This window comes from Cibotium barometz, chromosome 46 (genome assembly GCF_041138505.1).
Source record: "Cibotium barometz isolate CiBa-2024 chromosome 46, ASM4113850v1, whole genome shotgun sequence".
Taxonomy (NCBI): Eukaryota; Viridiplantae; Streptophyta; class Polypodiopsida; order Cyatheales; family Cibotiaceae; genus Cibotium; species Cibotium barometz.
Window position 1 is genome coordinate 7,895,182 of NC_141091.1, and position 17,840 is coordinate 7,913,021.

The following is a 17,840-nucleotide window of genomic DNA, read 5'->3' on the forward strand; positions in this document are numbered from 1 at the left end:
ACTTCTCCTTCCATCGACGAGGAGAAGCGCGATGGTATGTTGGCCATTGTGGAGAAGAGATGGAAGTGGATGCGAAGACCTATCCATGGTCTTGCCGCATTATTGCATCCGCCTTGCTCTCTTCACCAACGTGGAGTTACTTGAAACTTGAGATGCTTTCTTGCCCAAAACATTCCTGGAGTATCGCCATGGGGTGTTCCTTGAGGAGCTCATTAGCTACAATGACCAAAGGGGGGGAGCCGCGTTTGCATCTACTACCTGTTGGAAGAGGGAATCCCTTGTGAAGTCCCTCTTTTGGTGGGAGACATTTGGGTATGCGCTCTCAAGCATGTGAGAGGAACTAGAGTTCCTACTCACTTGTACACACGAAGTTACGCAATTGCTTGAGCATGCAACAGTTAGACCGGTTAGTGTATTGCCGTGCTAACTCACTCTTCGGGTGCATGTGAGAGGAACTGGAGTTCCTACTCACCTGTACACATGAAGTTACGCAATCGCTTGAGCACGCAACAGCTAGAGCGGCTAGTGTATTGCCGCACTAACTTGCGCATGGTGCGCGCAATGCAAAAGGTGGAATCAGTGAGACAAGTATAAGTTATAAATTCTAATACATTGCTTGTTACTTGATCATTGTACAATGTAGGTGAATGTGGATGCATTCAAGCTCACATGGGGAACTCTTGAGAGTGTTAACAAAGAGCAAGATGAGGAGGAGAGGATCTATGTAGAGATCTATCGAGAGCTCGAGTCGTTTGATCGACGACCTACTTGCACTTGTGGTGGGCGTGGAGGTAGTGGCAGAGGAGTGCAAGTAAGAAGCCGTGGATGCACGATTGGTAGTGCTTCAAATTTCAAACTTCAATGTTTATTGAAACTAAATTCTAATACATTGCTTATTACTTGATCATTGTACAACGTAGGTGAATGTGGATGCATTCAAGCTCACATGGGGCACTCTTGAGAGTGTTAACAAAGAGCAAGAGGATCTATGCATAGATCTAGTCGTTTGATCGACGACCTACTCGCACTCGTCGTGGGCGTGGTAGTGGCAGAGGAGTGCAAGTAGGAAGCTGCCACATGCACGATTCGTGGTGCTTCCAGGGACATAAAGCATACCTATGTGCGGCGTGGTTCGAATAGCTTCACACTCGCTCTTGCAAATGAGGATGCTACCTTTGGCTTCTCACATGAGCTTGGAGAGCCCGAGTTCGATGACGAGGGCAACCTCTTAGCGATGGCGACTTTGGCGAGGCTAGTGATGTGTCCTCTTCTCATGAGGATGATTTAAGTGAGAACTCTGATATTGATGCCTTTGTCTAGTCTCTCCTTGGACCTTGGCCCTCTTTTTGTACTCAATTTTTTATATTCGCGCCTAGCGCACATGATCGCATCGCATCTCCATGCTTTATGTACTTTTGTTTGTCACTTCAAACTTGTTTTAAAGAAATTTCGGTTTGAAACTTCTTCTCTAGACTCTACCCTTCCAAATTGAGAATGTCTATGTTTGTAGGTGTTCTTTAATAAAAAAACGGTATTTTATCGTACGGTATCTCAAATTTTCATATCGTACCAAAAATTTTCGTACGGTATTGTACCGTATGGTATCGTATTTTCGTACCGTGACAACTATGGTTGGTGGTATACCATTACTGACTGGCATGAATCATGGGATTGGAGCATTAGCCTGTGGCTTGGGGGAGGTTTGTGGATGCGAACCTATGGTTGGGTGGTGAGCTAGCGTGCATCTCTCCTAGGGGGTTTGTACTAATGAATCGTGTTTTGCATTTTGGAGATCCGTGGGGTTGTAACACTTGGTATTAGAGCAAGCCACATGCATGGATGTCTTGTCTTCTTTGAACTGTTGAAGGAATGAATGCATTCACGGATGGCGTCATAAGTGGGGAAATGGGCGTACTCATACTGAGCAACCCAGAGAGTGGCACTCCTCTATAAGGTGCTGGTCCATTGGGCCGCGTACGTTTACACGCCAAGCGTTGTCGAACAGCCCCATACCATCCCGAGGATTTGTTTTTTCCCCATCAATATGAAGGCCTCAGAGCACTCATCCTCCTTTGTGTCTTTTTCAACCCATTGAGCAAGTCCCGCATTCACAACTCTAGGAGCTGCTCACGAGCTCACTGCCACTACCATTTGGGGTCGGAGACTTTCGAATGGCAACTGTTGCTTCTACCAGACTTGTTCTGAATCTAGTCGGCACAGGTTTATTTCTTGCCCGGTGGCTCGTGAGATATGGGAGTTCATCTCTTCAGTGTGGCAAATCATGACTTTGTCACCCAGGTAGTGGGTATTTGGACATGATCAGCCCGGGGGGAACAATCAGCAACATGAGGTCTTTGTTTTCTTTCGATGGTTGGGTCTTTGGCATAATTGGCTCATGCGAAATGCTTTCATCTTTGATTCACAATCAGGGGCGAAAGGTCATGTCCAGCGTGTTCGTGGTCTATTGCTTTGGCAAGTTTCTTCTTTGATCGATGCACATGTTATCACCAGGGTGCAAGTTAACCACTGGTTACATGCTCTTCGTACGGTGGGCATGCCTCATGTGGCCTTTTAGTGTGTGTGGTCTGACGGTCATGCGACCTTTGCTTTGTATTACATTTTCGTAATCTAATCAACCAACCATTACGAAAAGAGAGAGAGAGAGAGAGAGAGAGAGAGAGAGAGAGAGGACTCATAGATCAGATGAATAATCCAGATTGTGAACATCAAGGATCAGAAACAGACTGCAAGAACCCCAGCAACTTTGACAGTGCCGCATGCCTTCATCTTTTCTACAGACAGGCGCTTAGCATCAGCCAAGGGAACAGAAAATTCTTCAGTCTCAAAGGTCGCCATATATCATGCCTTTGGAAGAAAATGCACTTGTTCGTGAGTCTGAAAGAGCATCTAATAAATTTACTCTCTTGTTTAGGTGGGCAAGCCGGCATCACCATTTATCTCAATGGCTGAAAAAGTCCAGAGATTTCAGATGAAAACACGAGACTGTCTTCAGAACTGTGTACCCAGTCATGTAAGTAAATTGAACGGTAACTGCTAATAAATAAAAGCTCATAAACAGTAACTGGTAGTAAGAAAGAAGTACATTAAACAGTAACTGCTAGCAAATTTTCTGTATCAGGCAATGATCATAATGGTAGTGCTGCTTTCAGGATGAATGTGGTTCTCTTTCCAAAGAAAAACCAAAGCTGAGACTGACAAAGCCAAAAGAACCTGACCTGGAGACCTCTCAAAGGGCTAGGCCACCTAGGTGGGTAATTACTCTCTGGAAACATACCGTATGATGGCAGATGACACTGTTAGAAGCTGAGGTAGCCAGGTTGTATGAATGGTATAGCCTTCTCTGAGGTAAAATCTGCAATTTGTTGGCTTTTTTTCTCTCCAGGATCAAGAGCACTGCAGAGTTAGAGGCTGAGATTCTTGCAAAGATGCTTAAGTTTAGAGCCCGCCCTTTAAATAAGAAGGTGAATAGAAATATGTCTTACTTGACAGTTGAAAATGGCATTTAATAACCTCTCTCTCACGGATTCATGGCCTTGATTAGTAAGTAATAGGAAAGAGCTGCACTGAATTGTTCAATCTTCATTGGAGTATTTTGATGTGCATGCGTAAAGTGCAATCGCTTTCACCTGTGGAGTATTATGCTTTCTTTGTAAATGGAAGCATTTAATCTATAGTGGTGCATTCCAGATTTTGGAAGCTCCAACATTACCTGCACTACCGAAGAGCACACCGTTATTGCCGGAGTTTCAGGTAAGCTATGTGAATTATTGTTGACATTGTTTGTCATTCTGTAGAGAGCACCAGCTGTTTCACAACAGAGAATGCAGCGCACTCACTGGAAACTTTTCCTTTATCTGCTGCATCCAGGAATTCCACCTCAGAACCATGGAACGTGCCTTGCAGCATTGTGGAGCAGCATCGGTTGCATCAGTTTCAACAGTAGATTCTACAACGGTGATGTTTTTCAACAAATTCAGGAGCAAGTCTAATGTTGTGTCAAACGTTTACTTGGTTTTTCTGAAAATTCTCCTTGAATGTTTGGTTTTGACAGTTTAAAGAGTGCAGACACCGCTGTAAGTCTGCTTCCGGTGCAGGCCTTACTGAACCTAGGGAACCTCGTTTGGAAACAGCTGCTCGTGCACGGCCACCTAAGTAATTGACTTTGTATTTTGTACCCAAGTTATGGTAAGTTTTTGTCAAACTGATGCCTGGCTCTAAGACTGTTATTTTTAGAATGTCAGGGTGAAAAGCTCAGAGGAACAAGAACAAGAGGAGCTTTCAATGGTTCCCAAGTTTAAGGCCCGACCTCTTGACAAGAAGGTGCTATGCATTAGTTTTTTCCTGAACTAGGGGAATTCTGAATGAAAACATACCTACTTTATGACCAAACGGGGTTTGCTAGTATGATAGGAGACAAAGACCACACCCTTTATAAGACCAGACCTTTTATGAACGGGGAAAGTTTTTTGAGTTTGCACATTTAATGATGGATGCCGTTGGGGCTTGAACTTGTGGTGAGATTTTAAGACACTGGTTATAGCTGCATCTGTGTGTCCCACTTGTATTTAAGGTATATACCATCAAGCCTACCATCCATTTACTGCTTCACATGCTAGTACTAAGAACAGGGCTGAAAGATCTTCTCCGTTTTATGGATCAGATATTCTGGAGCCGTGGTGATTTAGGAATATTCAGGAATACTAAACGGCAAGTGACCACGCCAGTGGTATGTAGCATCACACTTTATACTATAGACTGCTTTGTGGGTCTGAAGGGTGCGCTCAACTTCTTGAGTTGTCTAAACAGGAATTTCACTTTGCAACTGAAGAGCGCATTCATAGCCAACCCCAAATTCCTCTAAATTTATTTAGCGAGGTGCTCTACTTTACTGGCTATTCTAGAAATTTTGTGCTTGTTGCTACACTGAATGGGTTGGTATTCCCTTGAAATGGCTAGTTATCTCTCAAGTCTCAGCAGGAGAATCAGCCTCCAAAGCAAACAAGGCTGGAGCCTTTTCATCTTTTAACTGAGGTATCATCCCCCTAGTTGTACATTCAGAAGCTAAATTCAACTTCTTGGAAATATTTTGAAAGATCGCAGCGTATGCTCACCAAGATAAAAGAGAATGGACTAAGAGAAAAAGAGCAGAGGATTCCGAAAGCTAATTCGCTGCCATGTCATTTTAGGATCATGGACAGAAAAAGGAGCAGCGTATGCTCACCGAGATAAAAGAGATTGAACTAAGAGAAAAAGAGAAGAGGATTCCAAAAGCTAATCCGCTGCCATGTACCACAGATTATCCCGAGGTGAGAGCCATTATTTGATATCTGAAGAATTGGACTAATTATATGCAGCATGATTGAATGCATCATAGCATGCAAAATATGTACAAATACCATATGGAGCTTTGGTGCTTACCTTTGCAGAACAAAGAACCAACCATCCCAAGTTTCTCTATGAGTGCAAGCTTCCAGGGTTTCTCCAAGAGCAGGAAAAAAAGCTATGCCTATGCTAGAGTTGAGATCAAAGAAAATAATACTTGTTTTGACTTATTTTAGAAATGTTGATCTTAGTTTGTGTGTGTGTGTGTGTGTGTGTGAGAGAGAGAGAGAGAGAGAGAGAGAGCTCAGAGAGAGAGATTTTATGTCTTACAAAGATCCAAAGGCCTTGTATATGAGGTCAAAAGTGGTACATGTGATTTGTCAGTAACTGTGTGCTGACAAAACATGAAAAGAAAAACTAACGACCGAAAAAACAGGACCCACGTACTACTTGAGTCCTGCATGTACAATGGAATCAGCCCAACCATCCTCATCAAGAGTTGAATAGGTGGCGTCTGTGTCAACCTCTTGTGGCGCTGGAGTATGTCCCTGATCTGGAGCTGACCAGAAACTGGTCCAGATCTCGAGGCTTGGGGGATGTCTAGCTCTCTGATCAGAGAGAATCCATGCTCTCTCTCACATGTCAGCATGTGTTGAGAGAGAGAGAGAGAGAGAGAGAGAGAGAGAGAGAGAGAGAAATGAAATGAAATGAAATGTTATATTAACGTCTTCAAAAGGCCATAATGACCTATGAGACCAAAAGTTACATCATGGTGGATCTGATACAATGTCTGGATAAAAAAACCCAGAAAATGAAAAATAAAGATGATACTACTGGCACCTAGAAAATGAAACTGGAACTGGAAGGTACACTATGGAGGTACCTCCAACTCATAATATGTGCCGCATCGGACACTGGCGGATCTCCTCAATATCCTCTGTGGTCAGCACCCTGACTGGGTGTCCCGCATGCCTCGCAAGAATAATCCGAATCTGCCGCTGCAACCTCCGTCTATGCTGGGATGCAACCTCCGTCTATGCTGGGTCAGAGAGAGAGAGAGAGAGAGAGAGAGAGAGAGAGAGAGAGAGAGAGAGAGAGAGAGTCTCACACAGTTCAGAGCATGATTTATTTGTTGTGTCATAGGTACCTCGGAAGCCTGATCCTAAAGAGTGCACAAGACCTCAACCGTTTTGTTTGGAAAATGTCACCCGGCACCAGGAAGAAGTGCATAGAGTGGCAGAAGAAAAACACAAACTTGAGCAAGAAGAAGCAGAGAGCAGAAAGTTTCATGCACAACCTATATCATGCATGTATGATCTCTCTCTGTCTCTCTCTCTCACACACACACGCGCACGCGCGTGAACATAATTTTGGAATTTCAGACACACATGAAAACTTTCAGGGGATCAAAATAAGAAAGGTTGGGACAAACAATACGAATTTCTTAGGCAGTCTGATAATTTTTTTACGACCTTGCCTCATCTTGTGACTTGTCTAAATAAAAAAGGCAGCATTGCTGCTCATATGATTGCCTGTGCTAACTAGGTTTTTGTTGTGTTTCTGTTATGACTTTTCTCTTTGTAAAATTTTCTTTGATACAAGTCTGTTGCATGTATTTCATTTATTTCTTCTTATTGAGAGTACAGAACAAGAATTTTCTGCACGCCTTGCCCAAACAGAATGAGCTCACCCTTTTTACTCTATAAAGTTAGTCACTTTCTATTGCACAAACCAATTGATGGCTTCACCTTTCACGCTACAGGCTGGCTGATGAATCCGAGTAAAGACTGGATCAAGTAAAGATTCTAATGCTCGTGGCACACAAGAATCAATGTCAGTAGACGTGAAAACATAGCTTGATATTGAATTCCTGCAAATCAAGGTGATTTAATTTAAGAGGGACTTCACTACCATGGGAATCGCGTTCCATCCAAAACAGTTTCATCATAGAATGCAACAGGCATCCCATTGCAAAGAGGAAAACACTTCCTGAAGCACCTTGCGTGGAATAGTAACAGGACGTGGATCCCTCCAGTAACCAGAAAAACTAGACAAATGATGGTACTTTAACTCTTTATGTCCCACTAATCTCAATAAGTAGTTAATTAAATGGATAATAGTAATTCCTATGATAATCAACGTACTCCAATGATGAACGAAAACGCAAGAACATTAACACACCTTATCATAATGCAATGGGTGCTCTGGTGGAAAATCAACCACATTTTTCACAACCTGCTTCATTCTGATCTGTGGCAAATCATCCACCCAAAGGAGATCCATAAGAATCATACTTACGCCACGTATATCAGCAATCAGGAAATTCGATCGCGGCAAGATTGCCAGGAGTGTTGGGGACTTTTCACAAAAGATTGGTAAACATACTATTATCAATCACAGTCGATAAAATAATACTGATAACACCATTTTTGTATCAACATAAATAAAGAACACAAACAAGGACAACCATTGAATCCTATCTCCATCACATTGACTACAATGAGATCATATAGACTTCCTATGACAACCATGTAACTTCCATTGCAGTGTTCTCAGATGAATGTAGTGGTTGGTATGTACCCATGACATAATGGTGATTAGATCCCTTATTATCCTAAGATAAAGACTAAAGCCTCTCTATCCCAAAAGGCAATCCTGATGTGCAAGTAAATTGTAAGACAGTAGTGCATCGCGAGCGACTGGAATCCCCCCTATCGGAGGCTTGCCTGTGCCAAGGTGTCTTGGAGAGTGATCACTAAGCCACGCAATGCAGGGGGAGACTTGGGCATCATGCAAAATGCTTTTGGGAAATTCGTTGCCTTCGGGGCCCGCCTACATGTATCGTGGGGAGTTTTCAGGACGGATCCCGTTTAGTCACTTGGAGATTGGTTTACGTTCAGACAGTTGTCCCTAGAGGCCCAACAGAGGGGCCTCAATAGGATATGGGGTAGGGATAGACTTTGCTTTTACCACCCCCCCCCCCCCCCCTCCCTAGAAAGAAAAGAAGAAAAAAAGCCGTAGTGGTTGGGAGTGTTCACCAGGCATGATATGCCTTAGTCACGTTCTCTATCGGACTTCATGGCAGAGTTGAGAGAGCAGAGCCCCCTATGGAGGATTTCAAGGGATGCCACCTTGGGTGATTGGTTTCCATGCGCATGAGTGGCACATAGACCCTCCACCAGCCAAGGTGGCGAGAGATAGATTCTCGTGTTTGTGGATTAGGGAGGGTCGTCTCACGCGCCTTCAGTGGGACCCGAGGTAGTGGACATGGCATGATTGAGATGACAGTGAGGAGACCCCTTCTCTGCTTACACCGCACGGCTAGGCGACAGGATTAAGATGCTAGAGGTTGAGGGCACTCCAGCATCAGCATTAATAGGACATTGGCAGTCTCAGGGCCTCCCTCCTCAGTTTCTCTGAGACTTCTGGAAGAGGTTGTGGGATAGTCTTTGGTTGTGAAAGATCACTCTCTTTCTATAGGATTTGGCACATCGGAGCCAAGCGGTCGACACTTGACCATAGGAGGTAGGCTAGCATACTGTTCGAGGTGTGGCCATCACCAAGAGTCCTAACGTCATTGTCTTTGGGATTGCCCGAAGGCTCAGCAGGTTTGGCAGCAGATTCTCCACATCTTCACCCTGCCAGCGATGTCATTCATACCCTCCGTGGACACCTCACCCTCACCCTGTCAGCGATATCATTCGTATCCCCCTCCATGGACAGTGGGGGAAGCTTTTCAGTGTGGCTCTGATGCGGAAGCGCTGGGAGGCCTTCCTGAGGATCTAGTATCACAGTCCCTTTCTCATTGACAATGGTGGTGAGCCCACTTGGCACTATAGATCAAGTATGTGGTTGATTTCTTAAAAAGTAAGAAGTTTTTTGGAGCTTTGAAATAAGTGGCTTGTGTTCAAAAACATAAGCAAGAATGTGGAGCTCTATTAGCTTTTTGGTGCAAGACCAACTCTGAATATGATCTTCTTCCATCTTTTCTGTTATAACATTTCCTAGTTATGTTCATTTATTTATTTTTATGATTATTTGGTCATTTCCTAAGCTTTTTGCTTGCAGTGGTCCGGTTTTTGTTCCTGAGAGGTCTAGGCAACCTCTCACAGAAGTCCATGAGTTTGCCTTTCAAGTTGATACTCGGGCAGTGGAGCGTGCTGATATTCATAGAAAGGTATGTCAGTGTGGATCCAATATCTTATTGGTTTTATCTACTAGCTTGCCTGAAATAGTTTCTATGTTGGTCCTGCTTAAGGTCTGCTGTTCCATAGGAAAATACGGTGGCAAAAGCCTTTAGATTTAATAACAGAGAATTTTTAATGAAATATGACCCACTGTTGTTCTGTAGTAGCAATCTTAAATGCTGTTGCATTTGGGGACATAGACGACAAAGTACGTGCTTTAAAAATTATTATGTTCTTGGCTTCTAGGTCTAGGTTTTGTGCATAAATGAATGGATGGAAGTTCAGTTGTGGCCCTGATGCAAGAGCAGATACATGCGACATTGCTCAACTTTAGAAATCTTGACGCTTGGGAGGGTCTCAACTCTTGGACAATTTCTGCATATGTTTGGGTGCTGGGTATTCTTATGGCCTTGAGGCAAGAGCAGATACATGTGACATCCCCGCTCCTTGACTTCAAAGACTCAATTTGAGAGCTTTTTGACACTTACAGGGTCCGAACTCCCATTTCCGTTTTCCTAATCTCACTAAGAATTTCCCCACAATTTTTTCATGGTAATTTCCCCAATTTTCCTTGTTGCCTCTATTAGATTATGATCTATCTCGAGTTTCTCCTCTTTTCCTATCAACTTTTTTCATCATTTCTATTTACATCTATATAATGTTAAAGACATGCCATTTCCTAGCTGTTTCTGTGAACGGTTTCCTAGTTTGAAGCTGGTGTGGAGAAGACATCATTTGTTTCCGTTGCATGCAACTATGGATCATTGCCTACAAGAAGCTGTGCCAGTGACTTGCCTTGTGAGGGGAAGCCCTTGTATGAACAGGTGTGATGCCATGCCCAAACAAATCAACTAGGATGGCACTTGCATACGTCCCAGCGTTGATAATCACCAGTTGGATTTACAGTTTATACAGAACAAGGTAGCTGCTGGGCATCCAGACGCTATATGGGCTGTATTGTTGAGCTTACTAGGGAAGAGGCAGCAATGGTTAGCTTCGATGAGGAGTTTATAGGAGCAGCATTCCTAGCGCAATAGTACAGCTTTACTGTTTTGAGGCTTGACCACAGAGAGAACAGACAACTACGCAGAGCTTCTGGTAGGCTTGATGGTGTTTGGACAACATGAGGCATGGAAACTCTTTAGTGTGATTAAGGCATACATTAATTTGCCGATTTAGGAAGAGATTATGGAAGAGAGAGAGAAAGAAGTAGAAAGCATACGCAGTACACCCGATAGGGTCCCAATAACCCACTGAAGGGTCCCCCTTCCAGAGTATTTGCTTGAATTGCTGCAAGGGAATGAGACTCACAAATGATGGTCTGTTTGCTGTCCCAACAAAGACTCACCTGAAATTAGGAAATTTCCACACAGAATTCCCCTCTTTCCTTGACGCGTTTGCTGCACGGGTCTGAAGTGTACCACTCCTGCTTGTAGGCAACCAGAAATCTGATGATGACTTGTATTATTCAGCGCACGGGCTTGGGCTGAAAATGCATATGCCTCTGCTGCACTACTCCTGCTTGTAGGCAACCAGAAATCTGATGATGACTTGTGTTATTCAGCGCACGGGCTTGGGCTGAAAATGCATATGCCTCTGCTGCACCTTCTTGCTTGCATTTTTGCTTCTGCTGCTTGCCTGAGGGCTACTAGTAGGTGGTTGGCCAGCCTCTATTGATTTACTTGGCTTTTCCCCTTTTCAGTTGGGTACCCTTCTTATGACCAGCCTCTGCACCTTTTGTTTAGGTATTTGGGCACCCAACAGGTTCCCATGGGCTGTCCTGGTCATGCCTTGACTTGTCCCTGGACAAGGGCTCACAATACGCACAGGGCCCATCACAACATCAGGTGTAGACGTGACAAGTGTAGCCGCTGACCTGACAGGTTCAGTGTTGTGTATTAAAACTTTCTATCCAACCAGCAACAATGTGAGTGCATTAGTGCGCGCACATGTGTTCTCTCTATTGCTGGCCTTCATCAAGGCTATGGGGATGAGTATGAACCTGCACCTATTCGCTGTGATGTGAGTGGGAATGTTATAGCACATAGTCTATGCTATGACAGTGGTTCAAGATAAAGGCAGTGCTTGTGACTGCAATTACAGCCTTGCAAAGCAATAGAGGGAAACGGTAGAGCTTGTATATGGTCTGTTCTAATCTTAATGTTGGGTTTACAGTGTAGGAAAAGCTTCACAGAGCTGGACAGAAGGAAGAGCAGGCTGAAGACTTGCCGTGGATACTTGTGAAGCATTTGCCTCACCAACAAGTCAATATCAGGTTTTTCCTTGTAGAGAGCAGGAGGGACCAAAAGCTGGTAGCCCGAAATAGGTTGAAGGATTTTAGTGTTTGGTGTCCAAAAGGAACACTTGTGCCTCAGAAGATGCCCAACCAATGAACTTGTCTGCATTGCATCTGACTACTAGTGAAGGTGTATAATTGTGTCAATTTACAGAGTATGTTTGCGTGATCATGTAGTTGTTGGACATGGCTCATCAAAGAAACATCATGACAAGAAGCTAGATTTCACTCATGAATTGAAGAGCATAAACTTGACTCATTGATTGTGTATACAGTGTGATGTGTATGTGTATGTTTATGTACTAAATACAATGACTTGGGCTTGCTTAAACAGCCCTCAAGAGGAATGGCAAAGGTCTTGACCCAAATTTGGACTAACCATAACTGTTCATATCTGTGACATGCGGAATCTTATGGAAAGGATTATATCTTGATGATTAACAGAATTCAGCACCTGAACTTGATGATGAATAGCACAATAGAACATAAGAGAGAGAGACAGAGATTGGGTCCCAATTACCCTCGAAGCGCCCCCACCACAGATGGTGTATTTTCTTTTATTACCATAACTGTTCATATCTGTGACATGCGGAATCTTATGGAAAGGATTATATCTTGATGATTAACAGAATTCAGCACCTGAACTTGATGATGAATAGCACAATAGAACATAAGAGAGAGAGACAGAGATTGGGTCCCAATTACCCTCGAAGCGCCCCCACCACAGATGGTGTATTTTCTTTTATTGCTGAATGTGTAGATGCCTGACTTGCTGCTGTCATCCAGTCAGCCATCTACACATTCAGCAATCTTGATTAGGTCCCAATCTGAAGGGCCCCCACCACGGATATTGTATTTGCTTTTATTGCTGAATGTGTAGATGATTGACTGGCTTTGGCTGCCTAGGATCTGCTTCTCTACCTTGTGTTTTGGGGCTTCCACGGGTTGCCTAGAGCATGTGCATGAGCCTCAACACTTGCAAAGCAATCAGATGCCTCACCCAAGGCACTTGGAGCACTAAATATAGCGGTATGGGGCTGTCCCAAACAAGCCAACGGGCAAACAAGACAAAATAATCATTTAATGATTTTCTTTCTCAAATGTGGGCACCTCGGATTGGCTGCCCTTGTGGGTCCCCAATGGGGTCAAGTCCTAGAGCTAGACTGGTGCCCGTACACCTAACCACAACCCTAAAAAGTGCATGGAACGACTCTACATTGTTCATGAGGGTTGCAACCATGTGCAAGACATGACATCATCTGTGGGACATGCACAACTGACCATGACCGTGTACGGGACTTGTACACTTGACCATGAAGCTATACAATCGCTCTGAGGGTGACTCATCCACAAACAAAGGCTCACAAGGGACCGGGTTACCACCATAGGCCTTGCACTTGTATTGTACATATATATGTGTCCACGTGACATCTAGGTGTGGGATGCACGTGACATCCCCTTAACGGAAGCTGCATAGCCTCAAAATAGTCCATCAATAATGCTAGATATTCTTCTAGGTAAAATGTCATGTCTAGGTAAAATGTCATGCCTCCCTGGCTCTCGTGTCATGCGTGCCAGATCCCAGCCAAGTATTATTCCGCATGAGACTCTTGAGCTGACCAATATGACAGCATAAAAATGCAGTGCCAAGACTTTGAGTAACAAGCATCCACTAGGAACAATACGACAGCATGAAAATATCCAACATAAGCCGTGCCAGGAAGAGCAACAAGCACACACTAGGAAATAAGTGTCCTATCTCCTCCCGTTGCTGGTGGAGATTTGGGGCATGACATTGCTGCCCCAAATCTCCTGGAGTGTAGTTACTCCAAAGGAATTTCAGTGAGTAATGAAAAAGCAGGAGTGATGCTATCAATCACCTGGGCACTTGCCTTTTGGCAGAGAAAAGTAGTCGTGTTCTAAGGTATTGTGCCATGAAGGGGGGAATCGGGATCAAGTGTGCCGTCTCTGTTGCACTGAGCTCTACATCTGGCTGGGGTAGAAAATGTCATGAGAATGCTGGAGCTGTCTGATGTTCTCCTTGCTATGTCTCTGTAGTTGGAATGAATTTTGACAACAGTTTGATGATGAATTGGTGGAGGTACATCGAAACTTGATGGACCCCGACTGTGTCATGGTGTGTGTGTGTGTGTTTTAGAGAGCGAGAGAGAGAGAGAGAGAGGATCATTTTAACAATGCAGCCAAGCCAGTGAACCACATATTATCCATATGATGGCACTGAACTGCGTGGTACTACTATCTTTTGATAGGGAAGCCGATGCGTAGACCTAAGCGTACACCGAGAGAAATGAAATGAAATGTTATATTAACGTCTTCAAAAGGCTATAATGACCTATGAGACCAAAAAGTTACATCATGGTGGATCTGATACAATGTCTGGATAAAAAACCAGAAAATGAAAAATAAAGATGATACTACTGGCACCTAGAGAGAGAGAGAGAGAGAGAGAGTTATATTAAACGTCTTCAAATTCCCCAGTGGGTGTAATCTCATCATGGTAGAAAAGAAATCAAAGACGAGAGCTATGAGCTTGGAATGTCGAATCCGAGCCATATGATACAAAGAGAGAGAGAGAGAGAGAGAGAGAGAGAGAGAGAGAGTGATTGATTGGTTAACTTCCAGGTTGCTGAAAAGCAAAACAATTACAAAAGATTTAGGGACGAGTCTGAAACTGCAAGAAAGGTAAATGTGGATTGTAATAAATGGATCTCATTTGCAGGTTCAGTCTTATCGTGTTTTATCCACTTTGTGCTTCACGTTTGACTGTACTCGTGTAAGGATGCAGGCTGATGAGGAACGGGTTATCAAATCTATGCGACGAACGATGGTTCCACATGCTCGACCTTTACCTGTTTTTGACAAACCTTTTGTCCCTAAAAGGTGAAACTTTGTACCATGAGACCTTTGTGAAATAATCATTAGCGCCATCATATTTAATCTATAGTGTTTCTTGTTTGGCTTGGTCAATCAGGTGCTTAAAGGAACTTACTAGACCTCGGTCCCCCAAGTTGAGTGTTTCACATAAACGGGAGCGGAGGAGTTCACTGACTTTTAGAAGGCAGTCCATGACATTCAGCATACAAAAGCGACTGCAAATGAGATGTCCATGACATTCAGCATACAAAAGCGACTGCAAATGAGATGATAATCATTTTATGATCTTGTAAAAAATCATTTTGTAAAGTTTGTAACATTATCAAAGTTGCCTCTCACTCAGTGTGATCACTTCAGTGTCGATTGCAAATGTATCCATGTTTGCCCTGAGACCTGTCCTGTTTTTTGGACAATCAATGATCATGTCGGTGCTATAGTTGAAAGAAAACCAATGTTGGCATACAACAAGTCACATATGCAAAGCACATTTGAAAACTACGTTGTAACATGGATAAAACACTATTATTCCTATAAATCATCAATTCCCTTATGTATCACTTGGGCAACCCTTTCCACTTAATGAGGAATTCTTCCCACCAGTATGTATTGGATCTCTCTATCCTCATCCATGACACCACTGGAAGGTCTTGTCCCTTGGAACACCATGAAAGGCCCATAGAATCTATGTGCCATTTTGTTGTTGAGAGAAGGTTTTGACTTTGGCAACCTCAAGAAGGCACAATCTCTCCTTGAATTTTTCATGCCCTCTATGTGCATTGGCATGCTCTTGTGCCTTCTTCATGTTATCCTTTCTTGTTGCATCAAATGTTGCATTGTCTTCAACTCTTCTTTTGCATGATTATTTCACGCATGCACTTTATATCCATAAAGAGCCTCGAAAGGCGATATAGCAATGATTGAGTGAGAGCTATTATTATAGCAGAACTCAATCATTAAAGGCTTTTGTCCCAGGTTGTCTAGGTGTCATGGCAATAATGCCTCAAGTATGTCTCCAACCAACTCTCTCCGTTTGCCCATCAGTTTGAGGGTGATAAGCAATGCTTGGGGTAAGCTTGGTTGCTCATACCTTCTTCAAACAAACTCTTCCAAAAAGAACTCATCAATTTGGGATCTCTTTTATTTACATGTTGTTTAGAGGCATACCATGTAGCTTGAACAAATACTCCATGAATTAAGGGTCACTTGAGAAGCTGAAAATTGGATCTTTGTTGAAATGAAATAAGCGGCTTTAGTAAGCCTATCCACCACTACATAAATTGGATCTTTGTTGAAATGAAATAAGCGGCTTTAGTAAGCCTATCCACCACTACATAAATGGAATTCCACCCATGCTTTATAAGAGGCAAACCAGTGAGTCCATTTGGCTTGTGGAATAGGCAAGGCATGAAGTAAATAACTTGGCTTATGAGTGGATCCTTGTTTTGTTGAAAAGGTAGGCATTGAGAAATGTAATCATACACATCCCTTCATAAGTCCTTCTTTGCCTCACCTTATCATAGATTTGGAAAAGACCCAAACGTCCAGAAAGTGGAGAAGAATACACTTTCCATGATGCCATAGAAGCCCATTGTGCACCTTATAATGTGAAAACTCATCACAAACACCTTGTTATAATTTTTGAAACATTGGGCCAGCCACATGATTAAGGAAGTACTTCTCTTGTATATCCACAATCTCATCTCTATAGACCTTCGAAATATAAGAGAGAGTACATGCCCACGTACAAGAAAGAGCATCGGTCCACCACATTGTTTTTGTAGACCTCTGATATAGAAGAGAGAGTATATACCCACATACGGGAAAGAGCATCACCCACCACATTATCTTTTCTAGTGGTGTATGAGATCTCAAACTCATAGCTTTGGAGAGTGGACAATCATCTTCTTTTCTTGGGAGATAGATTGGGTTGAGACGAAGCATTTAAGCACTCTATGATCACTTCTCGCCTGTAAATGACTCCCATAAATATTGTCATGCATGTGTATGATAGCCAACTTCTTCTACTCATAAACATGCAAAGATCTCTCTTTGTATGCAACTTTCTACTCTCATATGCAATCACACCATGCTCTTGATACAAAACAACCCCAACATCACTACCACATGCAGATATCTACCCTTACGGTAAAAGGGCATACCAAGATGTGAGGTGCAGTGAGGATCTCCTCAAGCTCTTCTTCGCTATAGCATCCCAAAATAAAGCCTTATTCTTTAGCCTATCGACAAGATGAGTGGCAATGGATGCATAATCTTTAATGAACCTTTCCTATAAAAGAAAGAAAGCCCCAAGAATCCTATCAATTGTGTAGTGTTATTCTTTGACACATTGCACTTTCTTGGAAATTTGGGATTTCTATCCAACCTTACATGGCACTCCCATGAAGAGCTTGCTTATACATCTATATGGGAGATATGTTTTGAACCCCCATAAGTCACCTTCCATGACCGTGGATTAACTTTGTAATCGTCGCATCTTGGGAATTAAATTCGGCATTTAATTTTTGTGGAAATGTGTTCCACGTCTCATTTTTGTGAAAACGTATTCAGCGTCTCATTTTTGTGTAAGTTAGTCCATTACATTTTTGGTTATAGCGATTGCATCGAACATCCGTTTTCAATGTTCTATAGCTAGGATCAACCGACACGAAGCTCGGTAGACGATATGAAAGGGAACACCTCTATGAGGAAGAAGAAGAGGCAAGATGGGAAACATAGGTAGAAACGGAGGTCGAAGTAGCAGGGGTTTGGGTACGTGAACAACACCTTACTAGACACAATGAAGTAAAAAGGGGCACATCAAATCACATGGTAATAGAAGAGGAGCAACCAAGACTCCCCTATGGCAAGAATAGCAAGGTGACCCTAGCTAAGATATGGGAAACAAAGTGACCCTAGCTAAGATGGGAAGACTTCAAGAAGGAATTACGAGAATACTTCGTGCTACGGAATGAAGTGTTCTGTGTGCGATGACACCTCAAATGTGTAGATGGCAAGTAAGCAAGTACATGCAACTCATGCTACAAATAAATCATTGAAATGGATATTATTTAATAGACTGCCTGCATGGCTTCTTGTTCGGTTGGAGGGATTAGACCCGG

At 43.1% G+C, this 17,840-nt stretch overlaps 1 protein-coding gene across 12 annotated transcripts in view; it reads left to right on the forward strand.

Annotated features, from left to right (window-relative positions):
* The window catches only part of LOC147611839 (protein TPX2-like), a 30,238-nt gene extending 15,082 nt beyond the window's left edge, over positions 1 to 15,156 (forward strand). For 3 of the 12 annotated variants that reach the window (XM_086783696.1, XM_086783695.1, XM_086783692.1), the window contains exons 8-24: positions 2,717 to 2,848; positions 2,933 to 3,031; positions 3,171 to 3,268; positions 3,404 to 3,482; positions 3,709 to 3,771; positions 3,889 to 3,975; positions 4,073 to 4,173; positions 4,263 to 4,341; positions 4,682 to 4,747; positions 4,828 to 4,896; positions 4,978 to 5,052; positions 5,208 to 5,327; positions 6,487 to 6,653; positions 9,412 to 9,520; positions 14,470 to 14,529; positions 14,633 to 14,727; positions 14,819 to 15,156. In XM_086783696.1, the coding sequence (XP_086639822.1) occupies positions 2,717 to 2,848; positions 2,933 to 3,031; positions 3,171 to 3,268; positions 3,404 to 3,482; positions 3,709 to 3,771; positions 3,889 to 3,975; positions 4,073 to 4,173; positions 4,263 to 4,341; positions 4,682 to 4,747; positions 4,828 to 4,896; positions 4,978 to 5,052; positions 5,208 to 5,327; positions 6,487 to 6,653; positions 9,412 to 9,520; positions 14,470 to 14,529; positions 14,633 to 14,727; positions 14,819 to 14,957 (1,638 nt within the window). In that variant the 3' untranslated portion in view covers positions 14,958 to 15,156. Of the gene's footprint in view, positions 1 to 2,716; positions 2,849 to 2,932; positions 3,032 to 3,170; positions 3,269 to 3,403; positions 3,483 to 3,708; positions 3,772 to 3,888; positions 3,976 to 4,072; positions 4,174 to 4,262; positions 4,342 to 4,681; positions 4,748 to 4,827; positions 4,897 to 4,977; positions 5,053 to 5,207; positions 5,328 to 5,447; positions 6,357 to 6,486; positions 6,654 to 7,105; positions 7,405 to 9,411; positions 9,521 to 9,776; positions 10,081 to 14,469; positions 14,530 to 14,632; positions 14,728 to 14,818 lie in introns of those variants that run through there. The other 9 variants (XM_086783698.1, XM_086783697.1, XM_086783694.1 and 6 more) reach the window with 7 other exon arrangements.
* The last annotated feature ends 2,684 nt before the right edge of the window (positions 15,157 to 17,840 follow it).